The 24702-nt window shown below is 28.9% G+C and overlaps 1 protein-coding gene, 1 long non-coding RNA gene, 1 other non-coding gene and 1 pseudogene across 4 annotated transcripts; 3 read left to right on the top strand and 1 right to left on the bottom strand.

Annotated features, from left to right (window-relative positions):
- Window positions 1-1273: 1273 nt before the first annotated feature.
- LOC114181772 lies at window positions 1274-2067 on the bottom strand (annotated as a pseudogene).
- Window positions 2068-3467: 1400 nt separating this feature from the next.
- Window positions 3468-3547, top strand: TRNAL-UAG. Its single transcript has one exon. It is a non-coding gene; the product is annotated as a tRNA-Leu (tRNA).
- An 8327-nt stretch (window positions 3548-11874) lies between these two features.
- LOC114180819 (homeobox-leucine zipper protein ATHB-6-like) lies at window positions 11875-14207 on the top strand. Of its 2 annotated transcripts, none has more exons than XM_028067117.1 (3): window positions 11875-12468; window positions 12586-12965; window positions 13458-14207. In XM_028067117.1, exons 1-3 carry the CDS (start codon window positions 12402-12404, stop codon window positions 13920-13922), a joined length of 912 nt encoding a protein of 303 aa, XP_027922918.1. In that variant the 5' UTR covers window positions 11875-12401; the 3' UTR covers window positions 13923-14207. The 2 variants fall into 2 exon arrangements, with proteins under 2 accessions (XP_027922918.1, XP_027922912.1); XM_028067111.1 differs by having other exon boundaries at window positions 12583-12965.
- A 5964-nt stretch (window positions 14208-20171) lies between these two features.
- Window positions 20172-22449, top strand: LOC114165222. Its single transcript, XR_003599693.1, has 3 exons — window positions 20172-20410; window positions 20564-20606; window positions 22038-22449. It is a non-coding gene; the product is annotated as an uncharacterized LOC114165222 (long non-coding RNA).
- The last annotated feature ends 2253 nt before the right edge of the window (window positions 22450-24702 follow it).

Raw genomic sequence — 24702 nt, 5'->3', positions numbered from 1 at the left:
CTCTATTATGGATTTATGACCACATTTTCCATAGGGCCCTCTTATCTCTTCCTTCTTCGAGCTAGACTTGTGGAAGAAGGAACCGAGAAGAAAATAGCAGCAACAACTGGGTTTATTACGGGACAGCTCATAATGTTCATGTCTATCTATTATGCGCCTTTGCATTTAGCATTGGGTAGACCCCATACAATAACTGTCATAGCTATACCCTATCTTTTATTTCAGTTCTTCGGCAATAGTCAAAAAAACTTTTTGAATTATGGATACAAGAATCCAAATTCAATACGTAATTTTAGTATTCAAAGAAGATTCTTTCAGAATCTTCTTTTTCAATTTTTAAATCCCCTTTTCTTACCGAGTTCCATATTCATGAGATTCATCAATATTTATTTGTTTCGATGTAACAATAAAATTACTAGAAAGATTAATATATCTAGAATATACAATAATATATACGAAGCTATTCGCCCCCCCCCCCCACATATTTGATAGCTTCTCCTAGAAAAAAACTTGTAATACCTATTCCATTCGTAATTCCATCAATTCTTTTTTTATCAAAAAAGAATTTAATTTCACTAATCTTCTGATACTAGCAATTAAAGATTTTTCATAAAAAAGATCTATATAACCATGATTATACGACCAATTATATATGATATTTTGAAAATGATCGGCAACATTTTTTTTAAGAAAACTTTTTTCAAATAAATTTAATAAATTCAAATTTTTTAAATAGGAATAAACCGATTTGTAAAAAAAAAGACGCTAGAAATATTCCCCAAAAAGTGAAACTCAAAGAAAAAGTTGCGTTTGTGAAAAATTCATAATAATTCATAAAATTTTCTGAATCTTTATGTAAAAGATCTATAAACGGAATTAACAATTTTGATAAAATATCCAAATGTATTCCGTCTTGACTGAAAGAAATTCCTACAGCACCAACGAATAAAGTAAAGAGCGCTAAAATAAGCATAGAAAATCGCATAGTATTGTTAGATTCATTAGGATATAAACAAGCAGTTTTTTTAGTGCCAAAATGCATAATACCAAAAACAAGATGTTTTATATTTTTAATATTTTGATTAACGCGATGTAGATATCTCTTCCGGATAAAAAAGAAGTTATTTCATTCTTTTTTATTTTTAGTAAAACTAAGAAAAAATTTTCGTTTTTTCTTTTAAGTTTTACTTGTTTCTTCCCCCATAAAGATATTGAATAGAATGAACTATTTTTTTTTCCATTAAAATTCAAAAAATGAACGTTTAAATATCCCTCAAAAACAAGTAAATAAATTCGAAACATATAAAATGCAGTTAATCCTGCTGCAGAACAAGCTATTATTGCAAAAATTGGTGAATACAACCAACTATCATTAAGAATCTCATCCTTAGACCAAAAACAGGCAAAGGGTGGAATACCGCAAAGAGAGAGTGTACCCACTAAAAAAAAAGTTTTTGTAATTGGTACATGTTTTGTTAAACCGCCCATAAAAACCATATTTTGACTTTTAGCTGGAGAATATCCGACAAGAGCTTCCATTGAATGAATAATGGATCCAGATCCTAAAAACAACAATGCTTTTGAATAAGCATGAGTAATCAAATGAAATAAAGCACCTCGATAAGATCCCATACCCAAAGCTAACATCATATAACCCAATTGAGACATTGTAGAATAGGCCAAATTTTTCTTAATATCTTTTTGAGCAATAGCTAAAGTAGCTCCTAATATTACTGTTATTATACCTATAAAAGCTATTGCGTTCATTATTTTGGGTAGCACTATGAAAAGAGGAAAAAGACGAGCCACAAGAAAAATTCCAGCGGCTACCATAGTAGCAGCATGTATAAGGGCAGAAATTGGAGTAGGTCCCTCCATAGCATCGGGTAGCCATACATGAAGAGGAAATTGGGCAGATTTTGCAACTGAGCCACAAAATAGCAAGAGGGCAAACAGAGTAAAAAAAAAATATTCATTTCATTTTTAGAAATCAAATTATTTATAATTTGAAACAAATGCCGAAATTCCAAACTACCCGTTATCCAATAAAGACCTAAAATTCCCAATAATAAACCAAAATCCCCTACACGATTCGTTACAAATGCTTTTTGACAAGCATTTGCCGCAATAGGGTGGGTGAACCAAAAGCCTATTAATAAATAAGAACACATTCCAATTAATTCCCAAAAAAAATAAATTTGTATCAAATTCGAACTAGTAACTAATCCCAACATTGAAATATTAAAAAGAGTAAGATAAGCAAAAAATCTCAAATATCCTTGATCATGAGACATATAATTATCACTATAAATAAGAACGAGAATGCCAACCGTAGTAATTAATATTGACATAATAGAAGTAAGTGAATCGATCAAGTACCCAAACTCTAAAGAAATATCATTATTTATGGTCCAAGACCATACATATTGAAAAAACAAACTATTCTTGATTTGATGAATAGACAAATCAAGCGAAAAAATCATAACTATAGTTAACAATAAGATACTAGGAAAAGCCCAAATACGGCGAATATTTTTCGTTGCAGTGGGAAAAAGTAGAAGTCCCACTCCTATTAACATCGGAACTGGGAATGGAATAAAAGGTATGATCCATGAATATTGATGTGTATATTCCATACAATAAAGAAAAAAATTAGGATTCTAATGAATTTGGTTTCTTAGGTTTTTCTTTTATCTTTTTTGTAAAGTAAAGGAATGGTTTCGGTTAATAACAAAGAAAGATAGAATTTAATAAAATAGAATAATCGATTATTCATTATTCTGACTCTTTGGACAATATTTTTTGAACATTGGTTTAGTTCATTAAATTTAACTTAACTAATTAAGTTTTTATTACAATAAGAAATAGCGATTTGGGGAAAACTTTCTAAAAAGTATTATATTCTTATTATAAATATAATAAAAACAAAAATGGAAATTCAAATATATAAAATATATGTCTAATTAGAGATAAACTTAATTTTCATTTACCGCAAAATGTCTTTCACATAAAATTCTATAACAATAAAAAACTATACTAATTCTATGGCAGTTCCAAAAAAGCGCACGTCTATATCAAAAAAACTTATTCGGAACACTTTATGGAAAAAGAAGGGATATTTTACAGCATTAAAAGCTTTTTCATTAGGGCAATCTATTTTTACGGGGAATTCAAAAAGCTTTTTCTGTAACAAATATAAACGTTAGAATAATTTCAATTAACTGGATTCAACGACTCTTTTTTAAATACAAAAATATGAATATAAAATTGATATAGAATATAAGATTCAGTTATGAATTTAGGATATTTACATTCTATATTATGATATTTACATTCTATATTTAATAGATTCTAATAGAATTCTTTAAAATTATTTTATTGAATGTTTAGTAAACAAATATTGTGTTTTAATTGATTCTTTGAATCTCGACAATTGACTAAAATTGGGTTATTATGGTTTCGAGTCAGCCGCTATGGTGAAATTGGTAGACACGCTGCTCTTAGGAAGCAGTGCTAGAGCATCTCGGTTCGAGTCCGAGTAGCGGCATCTTATCTTCTAAAAAAAAGTTCCTATAAAGAATTATTATTTCTATTCCAAGTATTTCTATTTTTTCATTCTATATGGTATTTTCCACTTTAGAGCATATATTAACTCATATATCCTTTTCGGTCGTATCTATTTTAATTTCAATTCATTTGATAACCTTATTATTAGGCAATGAAATCATAGGATTATACAATTTGTTCAAAAAAGGCATGATAATAACCTTTTTTTGTATCACAGGATTGTTAGTTACTCGTTGGATTTTTTCAGGCCATTTACCATTTAGTAATTTATATGAATCATTAATATTTCTTTCATGGACTTTTTCTATCTTTTATATGGTTCTTTGCTTCAAAAAACAAAAAAATGACTATTTCAATACAATAATAACACCAAGTATTCTTTTTACCCAAGGCTTTGCTACTTCGGGTCTTTTAACCGAAATGCATGAATCCTTAAAATTAGTGCCTGCTTTACAGTCCCATTGGTTAATGATGCACGTAAGTATGATGATATTGGGTTATACAACTCTTTTATGTGGATCATTAATATCAGTGGCTATTTTAGTCATTACATTTCAAGAACTCATACAAATTCTTGGTAAAAGCAAGACTTTGTTTTTTTTTAATGAATCCTTTTCTTTTGCTGAAATCAAATATATGAATATGAATGATAAAAAGAATATTTTACAACAAACTCCTTTTCCGTTTTATTCGTCTTATAGAAATTATTATAGATATCAATTTATTCAACAATTGGATCGTTGGGGTTACCGTACTATTAGTCTAGGTTTTATCTTTTTAACAATAGGTAATATATCTGGAGCAGTATGGGCTAATGAGGCATGGGGATCATATTGGAATTGGGATCCAAAGGAAACTTGGGCTTTTATTACTTGGACTATTTTCGCAATTTATTTACATACTAGAAAAAATAAAAAATTGGAATATAGAAATTCTTCAATAGTGGCCTCCATAGGCTTTCTTATAATTTGGATATGTTATTTAGGGATAAATCTTTTAGGAATAGGACTACATAGTTATGGTTCATTTACACCTAATTAATTTAAAAAAATTCACAAATATTGGGAACATTCTATAGAATAAGAAAAAAAACTCCCAATAACATTTTATCCCACTTTAGGGTTTGTTCACTTGAATAGATGGGTTTGAGGGAGAGGAAGTAGATGAGTTTAAGTGTATATGAGAGTGAATTGTGTGTTGTTGTTTTTTTTTAAAAAATGATTTAGAGGTGATTGTGAGTGGATTTAGAAATAAAGTTTATAAGAATTTGTGAGTGATTTGATTGATATAATATATTAAATAATATATTTTAATGAATATAAAATATAGATTACCACATTGCCTTTAATTTAATAAGTAATATAAATTAGTATTTTCATAAGTTACAATTATTTTATTTTTTTTAACTACTAAAATTAAAAGAAATAAACTATAAACGCCATGTTTTGCAATGGCGTCCTTCATTACCTCTTGCGAAAAAACAACCACATTCAACCCAAGCCAATAAGTGGACATGATATAGTGAATGAAGAACGAATCAATTGTGTAGGGATCACATCTACACACAAAGGATCAAATCCCTTTCTTTTCAACTTCACCTAAATTCGTTCCAAATAAACATGGGATCCAATCTATCTTCTAGAAGTAGCATGTTAGGAATAAAGCATGACCTAGGACAAAATAGACTTTCCTCCACTAATCCTTTCAACGGGATATTGCAAAAATAAGAAATCTCGCAAATCGCTACTTTCACTTGTCCTTAATTCAATCCAAACGAACATAAAAATCACTTATCAATCTATCTTCTCTTTTCCTTTCAAACAGAAAATGAACCTAAAGAAACATAGCAGTAGTGTTGATGAGAAGTTATACTTGTAAACAAAAAACAACATCACTTAGGAATAATAGGGTAATATATCTTCAACAAAAAATAGAACTTTTTCTTCTAAATAAGAATTAACCTAATTTTTAAAACCAAAATATATTAAAATTATCGTCTTATCGTTGGATGGACTCAATTTTGATTATTAAACTATATGAGACTAAATATATTATAGCAATCATATTATAAAGAGTGCAAGCTCTCTATTTTTTTTTTTCTTTTAGTGTGATTCTTGAAAAAAAAAAGTTGTGCATTAATTTTAATAATGATGTCGTAACCTATCACCTATTATTTGATAAGGAAGCACAAATAAATTGTCATTCTTAAGAGGATTTGGCTTTGTAAAGAAGGTGGAGTTTTACGCGGTAGTGTTGACGTGGTTGTGGGTCCTGCCTTAGCTGGCTGTTGTATGCAAGAAAATTGAGACTCATATAACCATAAATTTCGCTATGAATGTCATCTACAATCTCATTTGTCTTTTCTGCCCATACTATTTCTTCCTTCAAAACTACATATTAATACTCTTCATCACTTTCTTCTAATAACATCCACAACAATTCTTTTATTTAAAAATATTTCCAACATACTCTCTTCTTATTTTTACGTCATTTTCAATAATATTTTAACTTTATTTATAAATTCTCGAACCTTTAATTAAGAGTATTAATTACATCTACTTGATTTTAGGTATCTTCGTATACGCGTTTGTCAGCGAAAGAAATGACAAATGTGGAAGTTCGGAAGAAAAGCGTTTTCTGAAATAATCACACGGGTATTTTGTATGTTAGACAAATCAATTATTAACTGAGACACTGTTTTGCTTTTGCACATTGAGATGAACCATGAAGATCTTGCGATTCTCTTCAGACTCTCACTTTTTTTGGCAATAACATTTCTTCTCCACAATACGTTTCTCGCACCTAATTTAGTATCCTTGGTGCCTATTTTGCACATGCTGAGTTCAAGTGTTGTCCTCACAGGGAGAAGATGGATTCCATTCGGTGCGTCATCTTTTTTAATGTGATTTGGTTGTGTTGGTCATGGATTCAATGATTAGCTTGTTGAAGCAGAGGCATCTGCATCTTTATCCCGTAATTATTTATAGTTTGAGATTGTTTTGTATCAGCTTTTGTGGGGAATGATTAATATCCAAATATCGAAAGAAGTTAACTTGCTTTAGAAGTTAGATTCTTCATATATCCATTCGGAAATGATGGGTGTATGGAAAAACAGAGACTACTGTTCAGACCTTTCGTGAAAGTCAGTGAAACCAATGAATGTGTCCCATGCCCATTCACCATGCAGACTTGCAGAATTGTTCCTTACACACTATATTCCACCATTTATTACCATCACTCACAATATACAATATATATATATATATACGAGAGTAGAAATTAATAAGTGGTCCATTAGTTTAAGAAAACTTGTTAGGATAAAGTCTAATACCATGTTATAAGTGAACTTTAAATTTAACTTAACTCTACAAAACTGGCTTGTAAACTGATAATTACATCACTTATATACTGTGAATCAGCCTTGTGTTAGTAGATATGAAACTTCTGACATAAAATTTTTCGAAATGTTTTATTTTATCGATCGAAGAATAATATATTTAACAGTACGAACTACAAAATGTTTCTTATTTTTTAGGATGATTACTGGAACTGGGGCACAGAAGAACCCTCGGAAGCTGAAAATGTAACGTGAGTGAGAGAGAAAAAGAGTGGTGCAACTGCACATGTTCCCCCACACAAGTGATGAGAAGAGAAGAGAAGAGAACGCAAGAGTGGGTTTTGGTGAGGCCACCTCACACGTGTTGTTGTCATTTAAGAAAAGTGGGGTCGTGGTTTGTCATAAAAGCTGTAGTGTGTTGTGTCACATTTTAATATTTGTCTAAGGCATTGATGGGCACAGTTTCATGTTGAAACCAACTTTTTTTCTCCTCCCATTCATTCTTGCCTGGCACTGGTCGGCAGAGTGCTGGAAACAGAGTTTGAAATTAGTAGTTCTTACCGAACATTCAATAAATTTTACATCATTTAAAAATTGTGATGAAACATATTTTTCTATTTATTTCATTTTTCTATGTCTTTTAAAGATAAAATCACTACGAAACTTTATTTTCCGAAACCGATAATATTTTAGAATCATGATTATTGATTCCGATCATGTCGTCAAACTTCTAATAGGAACACTGTCATAATAAAAGAAATTTTGGAACATAACACATTGGACATATTATAGTATACATGAGTTCACAATATGTCTTCCAAAGCTGGGATTACTTCACACAACTAATTTACTACTTGTAGAAAACTGCGGTGAGAATGAAAACTAAGACAATGTTCACTGGTCTTTTTTCAATTAAAGAAATAAAGTTAAAAATATTGAAACATTTTCTTATTTTCATGCACTATTTTTCTCCTCACTTTTACCATAATTCACTAAACTTGTTAATGGATTTGTTTGACTTTATAGATGTCAACAATAATGTTCTACACAAGGCTAACACAATAGGTTGTGTGATAAAATCGTGTTTGAAGCGGATATGTCATGTGATGTTGTTAACCTGGAGGAAACATGTGATAAATTCTTGTTTAAAGATAAGATCACAGTACACTCCATTTATTATTCATTCAATTAATTACTATCCATCCTCTCCCCTTATGATAATATAAAATATGTACCACTTCAAATTCTGGGTTTTTTTTTTTCGTGAAAAACTTATGTTATACATTATTATATCATTTGACATCTAAGTTAGGTTATACCTCAAAACACATCTATGATTTGATTTTTTATCATATAAAAAATATTATTAAAAAACATATAAATAAAAAAGATGCTTAACAAATTAACTTAGAGAGTAAGCCTCCAAATTATTAAGAATTTAATTTCTCAAATTGTCACGAGACAACCTTTGATTACATGCTATTAAACATAATTAGAAATTAACATATTCCTAAGTTGGTTTCTGTTTTATAGGGTCCCTTTATCAGTATTTGTAGTTGCCTATCCAGAACATTAAAGTGTGTACATTAGCAAATATAGAGTGACTGAAAGCACCCTCACTCCAAAACATTTTTTTTTTGTTTTAACTCAAATGATTTCATGGTTTCTAGATATCGAATTAATTAGTATGTGCCAGAGGGAATTTTCATTTAATTTAACTAGGTGGTACTTTAAACTAAATATTTATTTTTCTCGTTAAATACGGACATTTGAAGGGGGGAAATTAAAAAAAAAAGTACAAAAATGCGTCACAATAAGAAAACAAAAGTATAATATTATTTCTTAAGAAAGAACAAAGCAATGACTTGGCAAGCTGAACATCATCAATATTCTATGGAATCTCTTGTAGATGCCATTCATGTTGTAGCGATATCGTAATCGTGATATAAAAGTTATAACTAAAAAAGAACTCATAAATTTATTGCATATAAAATTTAGGACTTGCAAAATCTTAAAAAAATATTCATAGAACGAAGTTGAATTTACTCTATCGTATATTATGGACAAACAAAAATAATATTTATTGCATAACTGGTTATGATGCGATTATTTTTAGAAGTTAAATTATATTATTAGAGATTATTTTTTATTTGAATTAACATAAAATCCAGTAGTCCCATATTGTTTAAAATCATTCATTTCTCAAGTCCTTCATCGGGAGTCATTCTTTTTTACCTTGTTAGAAGTCCTATATCAATTATAGACAAGACAATTTCATAGTATATAAGTGAAATGCAATTATTATCATCTTACAAACTGCTTTTGTGATATTAAATTAGACTTAAAACTCACTTTTAACATAATATCACAACCATTATTTAAAAAATGAAGACACAAGACATTTTTTTTAATACCATGAAATGCATTATTCTAATTAAATTAGTGCAACTATAAGTTAATGTCTAAATAACTGATGTTAAATTGGTGTCCATAATTTTATAAGCATTCTATATACTATAAATACTTGGTATATCAATTCTATTCTATTATAAATACTTGGTATATATTTTTTTTACTATTGGTTTTCCCTAAGTAAAATAAAGTATGCTTTGAATATAAAGACATGTAAATGTGCTTTGAATAAAATATGTTAATATATATAATTTTGATGCTTGAATTATTAATTGAACATTTTTCTTGAAAGATTTGTTTATGATTTAGAATGAAGCAATATTGTTTATGATTTCTTGAAATATTTTCTTTGTTGGCTTTTTGGTGATTTCAGATTTCTCATTTAAATAATTCTTTGTCACACCTTGTCTTCCAACTACATTTCTAAGCCACAATTTCACCTTGTGTAAAATCTAAGAACTCTACTAAAAACTTAATACATAAAAGAAATTATATAAATTTATATATGAAATGGGTACCACTTTTAACGCATTTTAATAATTTTAAATATTATAGCAAATAATGCAATTTTATTATATACTTTTGGACTTGTGACTTTTTCTCTATTTAAAGAAAAGTTAAAGTAAATTTATATATATATATATATATATATATATATATATATATATATATATATATATATATATATATAAAACTTTCGTATTGAAAGATTTCTTTAAAATCACATTTAAAACTCTTGGTTGAACTCAAATGATAATGTATAATATAACATAACCATCTCACCCTTCTAACAATATTTTTTTTTTAAAAAAAAAAACTTATGTATTGCATGTTTAAAAGAAGGTTGAAATGAATTTTTACATGTATATAATAGTGGAAAATATTAATATTTCAAAATACATGATACTAATAAACTCATACAAAGTAAATATTACTAAATATATTTATAAAATAAAATTTGTACCCACTTATATATTATAAATTCGTATTTTATTTTTAATTGATTTGAGATATCTAACATCCTCTTAAGACAATGCATATATATATATATATATATATATATATCACATGTAAAATTAAAAATTAATGATCAATCTAATAATGATCCAATAATAGTGATATCATAAACTTAATAAATTTTACTAAAATGAATTTCATATCATTTTGATATCATAGATTTAACATGGTATTTGTTTTCTAAGCAAAAGTCATGTTCATGTAATCTAATCTTAATATCATATTAAAAAATAAATTTTAAAATAAATTAAATCTTATCCAATCGATTTGTAAAATAAAATTTATACTTATTTGTATTATAAATCTACTTTATTTCAAATTTACATAGAATTTTCAACCAAAAAAAATATAATTTAGCTTACATGAAATGATAACTTCTGCTACAAACTGAAATGAAAAAATAAATTAAATCACAAAAAAAAGGCATTAATATATGCTAAAAGTTATCATTTTTGTTTTCAACAATATCTAGAAACTTCTCCCTTGTGTCTAAAAAATATGACATGAATACCTATGAAAGCTAAATTGTACAATAGGGATGGGTCTCTGTGATGTTAATTATATAAAGCATCAGTAAGCAGTGCCACAAATTGGAAAATAAACAGTTTGATGTTCAGTATGAGATATATGTTCACATATACATGAGTGGTTCCTACTTCTTCTAATATGAACATCAGTAGTTGAACAATCAAATTCTATATTTCAAATATTCAAAACACCTATAAAATATATAATAGTATCTTTTGCATCAAATCCATGCATAGTTGAATTCAAATCCAGACACTAAAAGGTTGCTAATTATTACTAGACTCAGATTAAACCACTTTGTAACACATTAAATTGCAGCACATTATATGATATGGGTTTTTGAGGCACAAACTTGAACAAAACAAATTTTTGAGTATGATTAACACTAAATAATGTTTTTTACTTTAAAATGAAAATTAACACTAAAATCAAATAGAATAACAGTCATCTTGTTCTTTTAATTCATAAGGGGTAGATCTTGAGTATGATTTAGTTTATAGTAATTCATACATATTTTAGTTCATTAAATTGGAACTTTTACAATTGAAATACACACATTTCAGACTAGATTTTTTTAGGGTTTCAAAGCCGTTATCAACCAGACAGATTTGTGATATATGACTTTTCAGTTAAATACAAAATATTGTATGATAAATTTTTCATGATTAAATATCATCACCTTCAGAATAATTTAAAAAACTTCCATTGCAGGAGCGTGATACGCTGACGAACCCAAATCTTGAGTCGGCTAAACGCATGGAGCCGAGCCGAGCCGCATGCACAACTAATTAGCTATTAATCAATTAATTGTTGTGGTTAGGATCTAAGCCGAAGAAATATCACTGTCACTAAACGGTCGAAAGAAACCGGAAGTGCAACGGGTTATAACCGGTGATGAAAAGTTGCATTTGGATTGAATTTGGGTTCATTTTCATTTGAAAGCTAACCACAGTAGCAATCCACCTAACCCCAGTCAGATTCTATCCCCGGTTGGGTTTATATAAAGCGAGTGCAATTCGGAAACTCTACCGGGTTGTGAAAATACTTCACCATTCTAGTCTCACACACACTTCATCACTCTATTTTGTTTCTTTGTTTTTGTTCGTCCTTGATGAACGAACCTTTCTTTCTCTCACTTTCTATGTAACTCAACCATGCTAAATGAAACAGCGCAGAAAAATTTTATAGCATGTTTGTGTGTGTTTTTGTTTCGTTTTGAGAAAAAATTGGTTTTTGTGTGTGGTTTTGCTTTTCCTGTATGAAACATTTGATGGGTAAAGAGGTTGAAGAGGTGGTGAGAAAGCAAGGAAAAAGGGGTGTTGGTGGAGATAAGTGGTACTTGTATAGCTGCTTACAAGATTGTAAATACTGGTGCTGTTTAATACATGATAGTGCTTTTTCCATGGTTCCTTTTGAGTGAAAATTAAACCTTGTCTTCTCAGCTTTGTTTTGAGATCTTAAAGACATTGACCACCATCAATAAAGTGGATCAAAAACACTTTCTTCTTTTAATAAGATCCCATCTTTCCTTCCCATACTCATGAAGAGACTTAGCAGCTCAGATTCTCCTTCCACTCCCCTCATCACAATTTGTCCCTCAACAACAGGTGATAATAATTAGTTCCTAGTTCCCAGATCCAAGATCCTTGTTTAAATGATGTCGGTTTTTGTATAGATATACTAATGATTATTATATTTATGTGTGATTTGTAATGATTTAGAAGAACACGGTACGAGAAACTGCCAGCAGCACGTGTATGGTAGGGAGTTCCAATCGATGATGCTCGAGGGGCTTGACGAGGAAGGGTGTGTTGATGAAGTGGGACATCAATCTGAGAAAAAACGGCGTCTGAGTATAGATCAAGTGAAGGCTTTGGAGAAGAACTTCGAGGTTGAAAACAAGCTTGAACCTGAGAGGAAGGTCAAACTTGCCCAGGAACTTGGGTTGCAACCTAGACAAGTAGCTGTCTGGTTCCAAAACCGTCGAGCAAGGTGGAAAACCAAACAATTGGAGAGAGATTACGGTGTTCTCAAAGCCAATTTTGATGCCCTCAAGCTTAACTATGACACCCTCAATCACGATAACGAAGCTTTACGGAAGCAGGTACAATAATAATAATACTTTATTTTGGATTTAACTAAAACAACTCTGGCTAATGGTAATTACTTTTCAACGATAAAACAAAAGTGCATGTTAAATTTTACTTTTTTACCATCTTTCGTCCCAGAGAATCAAAGCAGTGGGATTTAAAATAGTTTCACTCATTAACAAGGTTGACCCATTTAGTAAGATTTACTCACAAAGGTTCTGGTGGAATTTTCATTATCTGTTAATTTTGTTATAAATCCTCACTGGTAACATTCGTTGACAAACACGGTGGTTTCTTTTAAGCATATACTTTTCCATCAATAGATCAGAAACGAAAGTCAATTTCTTTCCTTGAGTAAAAATTAATCTAAGTGAGTCTAGAGAAATTATCTTTAAATCTGGTTTTAAATTCAGTGGTAAATTAAATTTTAGCTGATGTGAAAGTTGTGTTATTTTTTTTTTTCTTGAATAAAAACTAATCGAATATTATTGTTTGAGTGTTTGCAGATAAAGGAGCTGAAATCGAGGCTGGAAGAAGAGAACACTGGAAGCGGCGGGGTTTCCGTGAAGGAGGAGATAATGATGCCTGATTCGGAGGACAAAACAACGATGGAACAAAGTAAGAGCGAGCCGAGTTCGGAATCCGAGGATCAGTTGAAGTACGAGTGTTTCAACGCCAACAACAACAACAACGGTTGTTTCGTAGGCGCTTCGCTGTTCCCGGTGGACTTCAAAGACGGTTCTTCCGACAGCGATTCGAGCGCGATCTTGAACGAAGAGAACCACTGCAGCCCCATAACCGAACATCTGTTGCTGTCACCGGAATCTTCGTCGATGAACTGTTTGCAGTTTCAGAAAGCGTATCAGGCGCAGTACGTGGTGAAGATGGAGGAGCACAACTTCTTCAGCGCCGACGAGGCCTGCAATTTCTTTTCTGATGAACAAGCTCCAACGTTGCAGTGGTGGAACTGAGGAAGAGAATGAAAAATTTTGTTTGATATTGTACATCTGGGTGAAGTAGTAGAAGGGTTGGGTGGTTGAACGGAGTTGTTGAGAAAGAGAACGGAGAATGGGTGCTGCTGCATGGTGTGGAGGTAACATGAATAATTCGATCCCCAAACTAAACCATGCTGTAAAAAACTTTCAGTTCAAGTATACAATAACGGTGCAGAACCTTTTACACCAAAGACGAAACCGAAACAAAAAACTACTCAAGTGTAGATTATGTTTATGAATTTTCAATTTTGTGTTCCAAAATACATTCCAAGTATTGTTAGCTAGGGCGTTTTTGCTAGAGTGAGGGAAATAGTTAAAAGCCGGAATGATGAAAGAAATTAAATAACTACAACTCTCGAAAAATAATCATATAAAAATTATGATATTATTATTCTATTTTAATACTATATCTTTATTATTTAAATAAAATACTTTATTACTAAGGGTTGTGGAAAATTTATTTAAGAAAAATAGAACAAGATAAAGAGAGTTTTTTTTCTCTCATTCTCATTTCTGTCCACCCCAAACAAATAAAATCTTATTCATATTCTATTTTCAGTTCTTTTTCCCCCTAAACATAACCGTGTTCGTTAGATTTGTTTATTACATCAATCCGTTTTGTTAAAATAACTCAGAAAAATCTTAAACAAAAGTTACTTGACAATTTGGTAGACGGTAGAAGGGCTTTTATTACAAGAAAATTATGTATTTTTAACATACATAATTTGTTAAAAATATTTGTTATCAATTACTTACAACCACAAATTTATAGGTAAACATCAGTCACTAATTACAATAATTAGAAACGAATTATGGTTATCGATAATAATTGAGATTGAATCTTCTTCATTTTCTTATTTGTCAAACCTCAACCATTGTCGCCACAATGTTCACCACAACCTTCTCCGGCTTATTTTCATTATACCCCTTCTCTTCGGCTGACTCTGGTGGTCGTCGATGTACTTTTGCCACCACCACGACCACCAACTTCAATCTCTCCTCCTCCACCTCATTTTCTTCTTATTATTATTATCTTCTTCTTTTCTTCCATCTCTCTTGAATATGTAAAAAATCTCATCAAACTTAACAGAAAACTTGAAACTAAATTTATACTACTAGAAACTCTTGCAAATTTGTTAAAAAAATTTGTAAGAAATGATTTTTTTCTGCCATTTTTTCTAAAAATTTTAATTGGCAAATAGTTCCTTCATGGGTAATTATTTCCTACAAAATTATAAAATTTGCAAATATTTCTGACAAAACTTGTTGCGAAAAGTGTTTTATATAAAATATTTTGCAACAAAATTAGTAGCAATTTCTTGCAAAGTTTTTTTCACAACAAAATTTGTAGGTATTTCCTATGAAAAAAATTTCAAAACAAAATTGACAGAAAATATGAGTTTTTTTAATATTGTTAGTGACAAATTTACTGACGAAAAAATACGTCGATAATAGAAATAATAAGTTATCGGTGGAAATTACTGACATAATATACAATTGAATAAGATATCGATGAATAATTATATGATCTTGAATGTTTTATTTTTGCTTTTTTAGTATTTTAATTTTTTGATTTAGTATAAAAAATAATGATTCATATCATATTGTTCACATACTTTTATTATATAAATCATTATTTTTTATATTTAATTAAAATAAAAAAATTACAAAGAAAAACTAATAAATTTTTCAATATCATATCATAAATATTTGTCGATAATTAAAATTTTAAATTTTGTTGGTGAAATCTTTCAAAAATTTGGTTTATCAATAAATTAATAACAAAAATTTGTTATAGTTTTATAAACAGTAAATTCATATATCATATTGTGGAATCATCTAAGGACTATTCTATTGTTTAATGAGAAAGATTCTTCATATGTCTTCTTCATTAGTCCAAACAAGTTTCACATATTTTAGTTGTAATAGTATTCATATTATAAATTGGAACTTTTAAATTCAATAGAAGTTAACCTATAAGTTATATTTTTCTATTGAGAGTGTCTTGGAAGAGAAACTGAATAAAATTGTGACATGTGTAATTTATTGTATTTTTTATAAACATATATTAAAGTTGGTTAATACTTTAGTGAAATTAGGTATATGTGATTATTTTTTATTTTTCCCCAATGTTTACCATCTTTTATTTGTACGATAAAACTCCAGTTCATTTTGATTAAGTAATTCAAAACACGTTTAGTCTTTTAGTAATGAAAGATCCGAGTCAATGAGATAGATCAATAAACATGTTTTTGATTTTTGAAAATAAATTAAAAATACATAATGAGAAGATTGAGTTAAAAAAGAAGGAAGTGTGGGTTTGGGCAATTCTAATAATCATGCCTGAATAGGATAAAATGCTAATTTTTTTTTTTACTTTATTGTTACATAATTGTCTCTTTTTCTGCTTTAGTTCTTGTCTTGTTGCCCTAGTTGTTCTTTTTTGATTAAACACATAATTAATGAGGAAATATAGCGTGATGAAAAAGAAAGGGTATTTATTTATTTGAAGAGGGTTATTGTATTGTTGGGGCTTAAAGTACTTAGTAAAACCGTGTCTTTATTTGTACGAGGAGGAAGTATATTTGGTCCGTGACTCACCTGAACCTATTAACAAAGCAGCAACTCAAATGTCTGTTCTTTCTTACAACAACTACTGCGTTTCCACCCATAATTTTGTCTGCTTTACCCACTTTGGTAGAGAGAAGTAAATAAAGTAGAGGAGAGAGAGGTTATTTAAATAACATAAATTAATTTTAGAAATTGATTTTAAATGTATAAAATTTAGGGTTTAGAAGGAGTATAGAAATTCTGCAATTCTCTTTTTTTTTTTTTTCATTCAATCAACTATCTTATATAATTTTAAAAACTTATTTGTTTTACTCTACCAATTACTTAAACATTTTATTCAACTTTAAATACTTTTCCCTTTTTAAAGTATTATTAAAACATTATATTTTTTTAAACTAAATTATTTCATTCTTAAATTTTATGAAAATTATATAAAACATTATTTTCAACAAATATTCTTCAAGTTTATATTACAGTTTACTTATAATATTGTTTATTGATATTTTGAAAATATGTTTTATAGATAAAACATACATTCTTATAATAGTTTGAGAATAAAAAATGTATGTTAAACTTTTTTTAATTTTATTTTTTGTTTATTTTCTTTAAACCGAAACAAAAGAAATAGAAGGATAAAAAGTTGATAAGTGAAAAAAATAGAAAAGAATTTGATTAAAATGAAATACAAGAAAAATATAGAGAGAAAGTTGAAATTTATAACAATTTATTTCTGTAAATAGTAATTTGATGTAATTATATATTCAATTATCAATATATCTTTACTATGACTTGCTACTATGCTATATACTACATAATGGTTAACTGTTTTTTTTTCATTACTCGTTTATTTGGTCTAATTTAGTAATTTTATTAATTTTTCAACTTTAAAATACTGTTATATATCACTTTATCAGTTAATTAATGTCATTACTTTTTATAAATGATATTATTATACGTAAGTTAAAATAATTAATAGTTTTTAACGATGTTATTATTTGTTGGATGAAAAAATGTTGATGAGACTAAATTAAATAAAACACAAAAATTAACTCCTTACATAATATTTATTATCTTCTTACTTAACTCTTGAACATATTTGTTCGTTCTTTTGGAATGCCTCGTGATTTTCACCTTTCATTTTTCACTCTTCCCCAAATAATCTCATTTTGTTTCGTGTGAAAAAGAAGTGTCACTACCTCACAAAATCTAGGGAAAAATTAAAAAAATTGCAGTAATTAATAATTATTATTACTGAAAGGTTGGTTAAAAATGAAAAATGAAAAACATGCTCTGATTTGTTGATTTGTTCACGTACATCGATTATAAGATCCTTCACCAAATCCAACGGTAAAACGAAAAGACAAAAGATGATTAAAGAGAAGGTGCCTTAAAAGAAGTGCCAGATGATTGGATCCCGAATAATCGTGTCTCACGGGAGCCGCAGCTTTCTAGTGTTTCGTAACCTACATCTTATTACATTAGAGCTTTTTTTTTTATTTTATTTATTTACAACCTTATACTACATATTATTTCAACTATAGTAAACATTAACAATAAGTTTAATAATTAAGGAACCAAGAATCTCTATCCGTGATTTTCCTATTTTTAGTGTGTACTCATCTATTTGGAATAATGGTGATTTTGTCTAAAAAATTCAGTATCAGATCCAAAACCTATTTGAGCGGCGCATCAATTTAAATAAAATTTTATTTATTAAAGTCGTGATAACGACTCTAAAAACAAAAAATGAATAGCAGTTGAGTTAGAATGACAAATAAATTTTAGTTATTTTTGTAAATTTGGTTTCATATTAAAGACTATTTGTTTTTATTTTCTAATATATTGAAATTAAAAAAAAAAGATATTTTTTGCATATTGATTTATATGTGTAAAATATTAAAAAACAGCTTAGAAACATCTAAATTCCGAAAATGTGGATGATATAAAAATTAGTCTATCAATGATTAAATGATTAAAGTAATAATTTTGATTTATGCCTATTAAAAGAAAAAATAATCGATTTATTTTTATAATAAGGATTATCGAGTGATTAGATTGGATCACAATTAGATTCATCAAAAGATAGAACTATTAAAGACCTTATAAATAAAGATTTCAAGGTAGTTGAAATCCTTTTATTAGTAATTCGTATAATTTTAGTTAAAATGATAACCGACTTAAATGTCAAAATATATTGTATCTTTCGTATATAAATTTCAAGACCAACATCCTCGAAAACTTGATCGAAAACACCGAATAAGACAATAAAGAACAACATCACAAAAACAATAACAACTTCAATGAAATCTCAATCTTGCATCACTCGTCATTAACTAAAGTAAATATTTTAACTCTAAATTCAGGATAATTTAAATATAGTTAGTTATACAAAGATACTTGAAATACTAAGATGCTGTTGGGACAAATGTTTTCATAAAAAAGGTTTAGGAAAAAAATATGATTTTTTTTTTCATAAAATAATGTATGGTTATGTGAAGGTATTAAAAATTATATGGAGGTTCTTGCATGTCATCAATTACAATTAAAAATCCTTGATACTTAGTGTTGATATGACTAATATCAGTTATTTGTTTATCTAAAATATCAACAAAAGCATTTAATAGCATATCTCAGCTTTTATTACGATTGAAAATAAGATTGTACTTTGATAATTCATTGTGAAGTTTTCCAAAATAAATTTCTTCTATTTATATATATTAATAACTTTATTTATTTTTATTTCATATAAAACTTCTAACACATTTTATTATATATTAATTTTTTCAAGTGTAGAATTAAACATGACCGATCTTGCGACCCATACATTACATTAACTATTAAAATTGTTTAATTTTGGTCTAAACTGATTAAGGAAACTATAAATATTAAAAGTGGATTTAATTTTTAGACAACAGAAAGCATGACAAAGGATGAACACAAATAACCTAACATCGAATTAAAATTCGCAGGTGATGAGGGAGGTTGTGGATCTGTTTTGTGCAAAAGCATTTGATCTTGCTTTTCTTGTTTGATCTTCTTTTTTCTGAAAAGGAGAAATAGAAAAAAACAAAAAAACAATTTTATTGTGGTTGGCTCTTCCATGACGTGTGCTCACTCGGAAACCCCGCTGGCTTTCCTCTGATATACGGTGCAGACACGCACATGCCGCGGTGCTAACTTTCGTGATCGTGCGTAGGATAAGCCAAGTACACTCCCACTCATCATACACGTGTACGGTGAAGGGACCGCTTCACAGTGTCCAAATATTCACCCGTGGTCCCTCCCACCCGAATCATCACAAACTCACTGACACACACCGCTTAACATTTTTGCAAAAGAACAAATGGTATTGTGGGTAATTAAATGAAACACTTTTGGTTTTTCAAATAAGGATGAAAATTACATTTTACTTTTGTAACCGAACATGTTTCTCAGAAGAAGGAAACAACATGGTCCCCAGCATCTGTGTGTGTGGGTCCTGTCTTGGATGGCGTATTGGTAGAGGCATGTGATATGGATCCCATCCCATCCTTTGAGTAGATTCAATATGTCACATTCAAAGGGTCAGCGTCACGTAGAAATTGGGACAAACCCTCTGTTTGGACGCACGCACCGAATCAACTTCATCACTTCACACTTCACACACATACAATACAAATATCTCTTCTGCTTCTGCATTTCAATTTAACTTTTCTATACGCCTTCTTCTTCTTCTTCGGTGCAAATTGTATCATACGGTTAATTACCACCTACTCACAGAGACAAATAAATTGGTAGATATGAGTTCAGCACACAAACTTTGATCACCATTTTTATGTGATCAGAGAATATTCTTAACACAAACTAAAGAAACATAGAATACGAATAATTGTTTCTCTTTTCCCTCTTTTCAGGTGCTTCATCTTGTTTGCTTCTTCATTTTCACTTTTAAAATGTCCAATTGGTGGATGTTTTGTTTTCTATTATCCCACCACTTCTGCAAAACCTCTCCATTAACAATTAATATATATCACCACTTAACACTTTTCCTCTTTATTTTGGGGCAGGTTACATCTAAGGTAGCATGCTCCACTTTCTTCTTGCAACCGAGTAATAATACCACAACCTTCTACTTTCTTTCTTTTTTCTTCTATGTAGGAGGGTGTTTGATATTTACACATTAATTTGCATAGATAATTCAAAAACTCATTCAATTCTTTGCTGGGAAGTGTTTGTAAATACTGTTTACTAGGTCATAATTATAAATATATTTTAGCTTCATATTATAGTTTCCTCTGCTTTCACCAGTAGTAATAATAATACCTTTTAATTAATTCATATATTTTTTTTAAAAAATATATGTATTCAGCATTAGTGTTTTCCAAAACACCACCACACTTTGATTAATGGTTTCGTTTTTCGTTAGTGTGCATAAATAATTGAAAAAATAGATGCATGCATGTGGGGGTACGGCTTGAGAATATTATAAGTTGGTTTTCATTAATTTATGGCATATATTTTTTGAGTAGTAGGATTCATAGACTACGAGGGACGTTAAATGGATTATATATATAGTTGATGAAGGTATTATTGAAATAGGTCATGATGGGGAACTAGGTTGTAGGGAGTTTAGGCTAAGAAATAAGAAAATGATTGTGAAAACTTTTTTTTCCATGTCCACTATATATCCACTATATTCGTAAGACTCTCTTTCAGTTTTTTATACACAACAAGAGTTGATGTTCAATCATGAATAAGATCACATGAGGGACCAAGAAAGGAGTGCATGCGCACTTTGATTATGCCACTGTTATATTGAGTATTAATTCTGAAATTCTAAGTAATACACACACTTCATTTTTTCTATTTTATTTTTTTTAGCATGGTGTCAACCAAGAAACTTTTTTCTATTTTCTTTACTAATTGAAAGAAATGGGTAAAATGATATTTAATTATATATTTTAGAGGAGAAAAAATTGGGATGAGATATAAGTTATATATATCTTAGCTGGCTAAATGTTGTTGCGACTATTATATGTAACCAGTATGACTAATGGCTACATATAAAATTTCAATTTTTTGTGGGGTCGGGAGTGGTTGTGATGTTCACTTTAATGCTCATTATGTGAGTTGCTTCTAGATTAAATGCTGACATGCACTGGTCATGCATAATCGTTCTACTGCAGCCATATATAAATGACAACATTGTCAATTCATTAAAAACTAAGAAAATTTACCAAACTAAGATATAAGTGTATATAAATATAAACCAGACCAATATTGTCAAGAAACTTATTTAGAAATCTGTAAAAAAAAAACATGTTTTCTTTTTATGTTCTGATGCCAACATTAGACAACTTTGTCTGTGTTTAACAACTTGAGAGAGTCCTTTTAATTAACATGTTTTCCCTGTTTGAGAGTACAAATGAAATTGAGTTATGTGCACTGAAAATAGAAGTTGGTACTGCGCATAAGTCAGTGAATATCCCTTGGGTTTGAGTTATGTTTGTTAAAAATTGAGTTTGGTATTGGGAAAAACAGGAAAAGAATGAAGCAATAGGTGTTGTTACGAAGCATGCAAGTGGGTCGGAGACAGGGATAGTACGAAAGGCGAGGAATGGATTAGAAAAAACGGAAGGAAGCAGACGCCAGTGTTTCATGAATGATGAAAGCGACCAACACACATTCATTCATTCGTTCATACTTGACCACCGTCACTGTTTCTATTCTTCACTCTTTTATTGCCTTTTCATCTTCTTCATTGGTCATGGCTACAGTGCCACGTAACTTGGACCACTTCAAGTCTTTTTTTCTGGTGGGTCATCACTCATCTTGCATCTCAATGCCAAGGAGAATAAGCTTCTCTGTAATTTAATGCCATTAATGGCGTTCTGGATAACTCAGAAAGTTTCTTTTATATATGTTTCATGGTTTATCTCGCAAACTTTTCTTTTTTTACCTTGTAACTGACTCAAATATCTACACTTTAACTAAAATTTTCAGGTAAAAATTGTGAAAATATATATTTAGATTTTGAGCTGATCATAATTTATTCATATAGATGGTGTTTTATTCTTTTGGATTGACATAATGTGTTCATCTGTGTTCTTTTTTGTACACAGATATCTGAAACCTAGTTCAATGAGATATAATGTGTTTAATGGTTGGTTTAAACAATTAGATTTTCTTATATTTATGTTTTATATCGAAAATTTTTCAAATCGAGAAAAAAAATTGTAATGTATAAACAAGATAAATATAATTTTTTATTTGTTTTCTTTCATTTAAAATAATTTGGGTATCTGTTTTTTTATTATTTTTATTCTCTCTTGGATTAAAAACACTTTAAAATAAGAAAAAAATATTTAATTAAAAGTTACATTTTATAGCATCACTTTATTTTTTTTTTCTTTGTATATTGAATATTCAATATAGATAGTAAAATTGTTTGGACCGGCCGATCCAAGTAAAACGCATGTAATGAAACGTTGACCGAGACTTTAAAATTGGAGGTTTGATTCAAAAGTACACTACACAAATCAAACTTTCATTGTCTTAAAACATTTAGAAGCCAACAATTTCATCAATTCAAACTTTCATCGGTTAACTCATTATAGTCTATGAATCGAATCAAATTCCTCACTACTCCCATTCAAACTTGATTTGATGAAAAATCGATACTTATTTAAAAATATATATATATATATATATATATATATATATATATATATATATATATATATATATATTAAATTCTAAAATGTGTGTTTTAAAAGAAAAAAACATATTAAAAATGGCACAAATTAAAACCAATATTAATTAAACACTAAACTAGTGATTAATAATTCAAACTCCAATAACTCACAAACATAGAGTTATTTCTACTCATGTTGTAACAAATTTGATAATTACAAATTGTAGCATATTCAACCATATTTCAAATTGTAATATCTAATTTACCAATTTTATTTGAGAATTTTACATTTTCATGTAAGCTGTATAATATTTTTTAAATTGAAAATAAAAAATATGATTGCTGTTAAAAAACTAAAAAATAATTATAGTTTGCATAAATAAAAATAAACAAAAGGAAACTAAATCTTGTTAACTGCAATCTTAGAAAAAAATAAAATAAAACCTTGATATCAATTCCATTTTAATATTCCTTCTTTAAAAAAATTGTTTTTCTTTTCTATCTTTTTTAGGTTAAACAAAAAAAAAAGTTGACAGAGATGGTCATTCCTCCATTTTTTAGATTATTAGATTAAAATAATGGGTTTGGTATGTGTCGTATATCGAGAGTGGGGCCATGACGTTGAAAAGTGAATCCTTATTTTAATTTTTATAATTTGTATATTAATCATGCTCTATTTCTAATTAATTAATTAATTAAACAATTTTCAAATGTTAGTCACGTCCACATCTGAAGTCCCTGGCACTGCTGCATGCACTGAAAGGTCATGTGAGCCGTTTATGCCGACTCACTCACTCGGCTAAACCACTTTCAGTCATGGCTCGCTTCACTACCTCTTTTGCAAATTAATTTTCAAAATTTTTATCAAACTTGACCAAAAATTTCTAAAATAAAATAAATTCAACGGAAATAAAAATTTCATTTCTCTCATTCTGTAAAACTTACTCCAGTAGAAAAAAAAAACAATTGTGTATCTTATGTCATTTTAGAAGTAGATTACATTAATATTAGGTTTAATTAGTTTTTTCAAAATGATTAACTAATTTGTTTTAATTAACATGTAAATTAGATTGAAAGTTCAGTCAATATTTTTGTAGAGTTCATTAATATATTTCTTTTATTTCTTATAATTGATTAATGTTAACACAGATTCGAACAAATAAAATTACACATGAATTTTAAAATACTTGTTTCTATCACCCAAATTTTCACTTGGGTTTGAAAAGATACTTTTCTTCTAACATTTGAGTTGTGTTGTCTCCAAACAGCAATTATATATTGAACTAAAATTTCAAAAATGCTGTTGAAATTAGCTGTAATACATATATATTAGTTATAAGTGATGCAAAGTTTTGATTGAATTTTTTTTATAATTAATCATGGTCACAGATGAAAGAATAAAGTTTAACAATCAAATTTTAATAATGAAGCATAATCAACAACAACTTAAAAGTAAATCACTAAACTAGCATTATTTTTATTACCAAAGAACAAATCCTGATTTGTAAAAGC

Source organism: Vigna unguiculata, chromosome 1 (assembly GCF_004118075.2).
Source record: "Vigna unguiculata cultivar IT97K-499-35 chromosome 1, ASM411807v1, whole genome shotgun sequence".
NCBI lineage: Eukaryota > Viridiplantae > Streptophyta > Magnoliopsida > Fabales > Fabaceae > Vigna > Vigna unguiculata.
The sequence above is the reverse complement of the archived record's forward strand: the minus strand, read 5'-3'. Positions and strand labels throughout refer to the sequence as shown.

What these genes read in the sequence shown, in the direction of transcription:
- LOC114180819 (XM_028067111.1), top strand. Translation starts at nt 12,402, where the DNA reads ATGAAGAGACTTAGCAGCTCAGATTCTCCTTCCACTCCCCTCATCACA. An exon ending in AATTTGTCCCTCAACAACAG is followed by an intron (nt 12,469 to 12,582) that starts GTGATAATAATT and finishes GTAATGATTTAG; the next exon opens with AAGAACACGGTACGAGAAAC. An exon ending in ACGAAGCTTTACGGAAGCAG is followed by an intron (nt 12,966 to 13,457) that starts GTACAATAATAA and finishes GAGTGTTTGCAG; the next exon opens with ATAAAGGAGCTGAAATCGAG.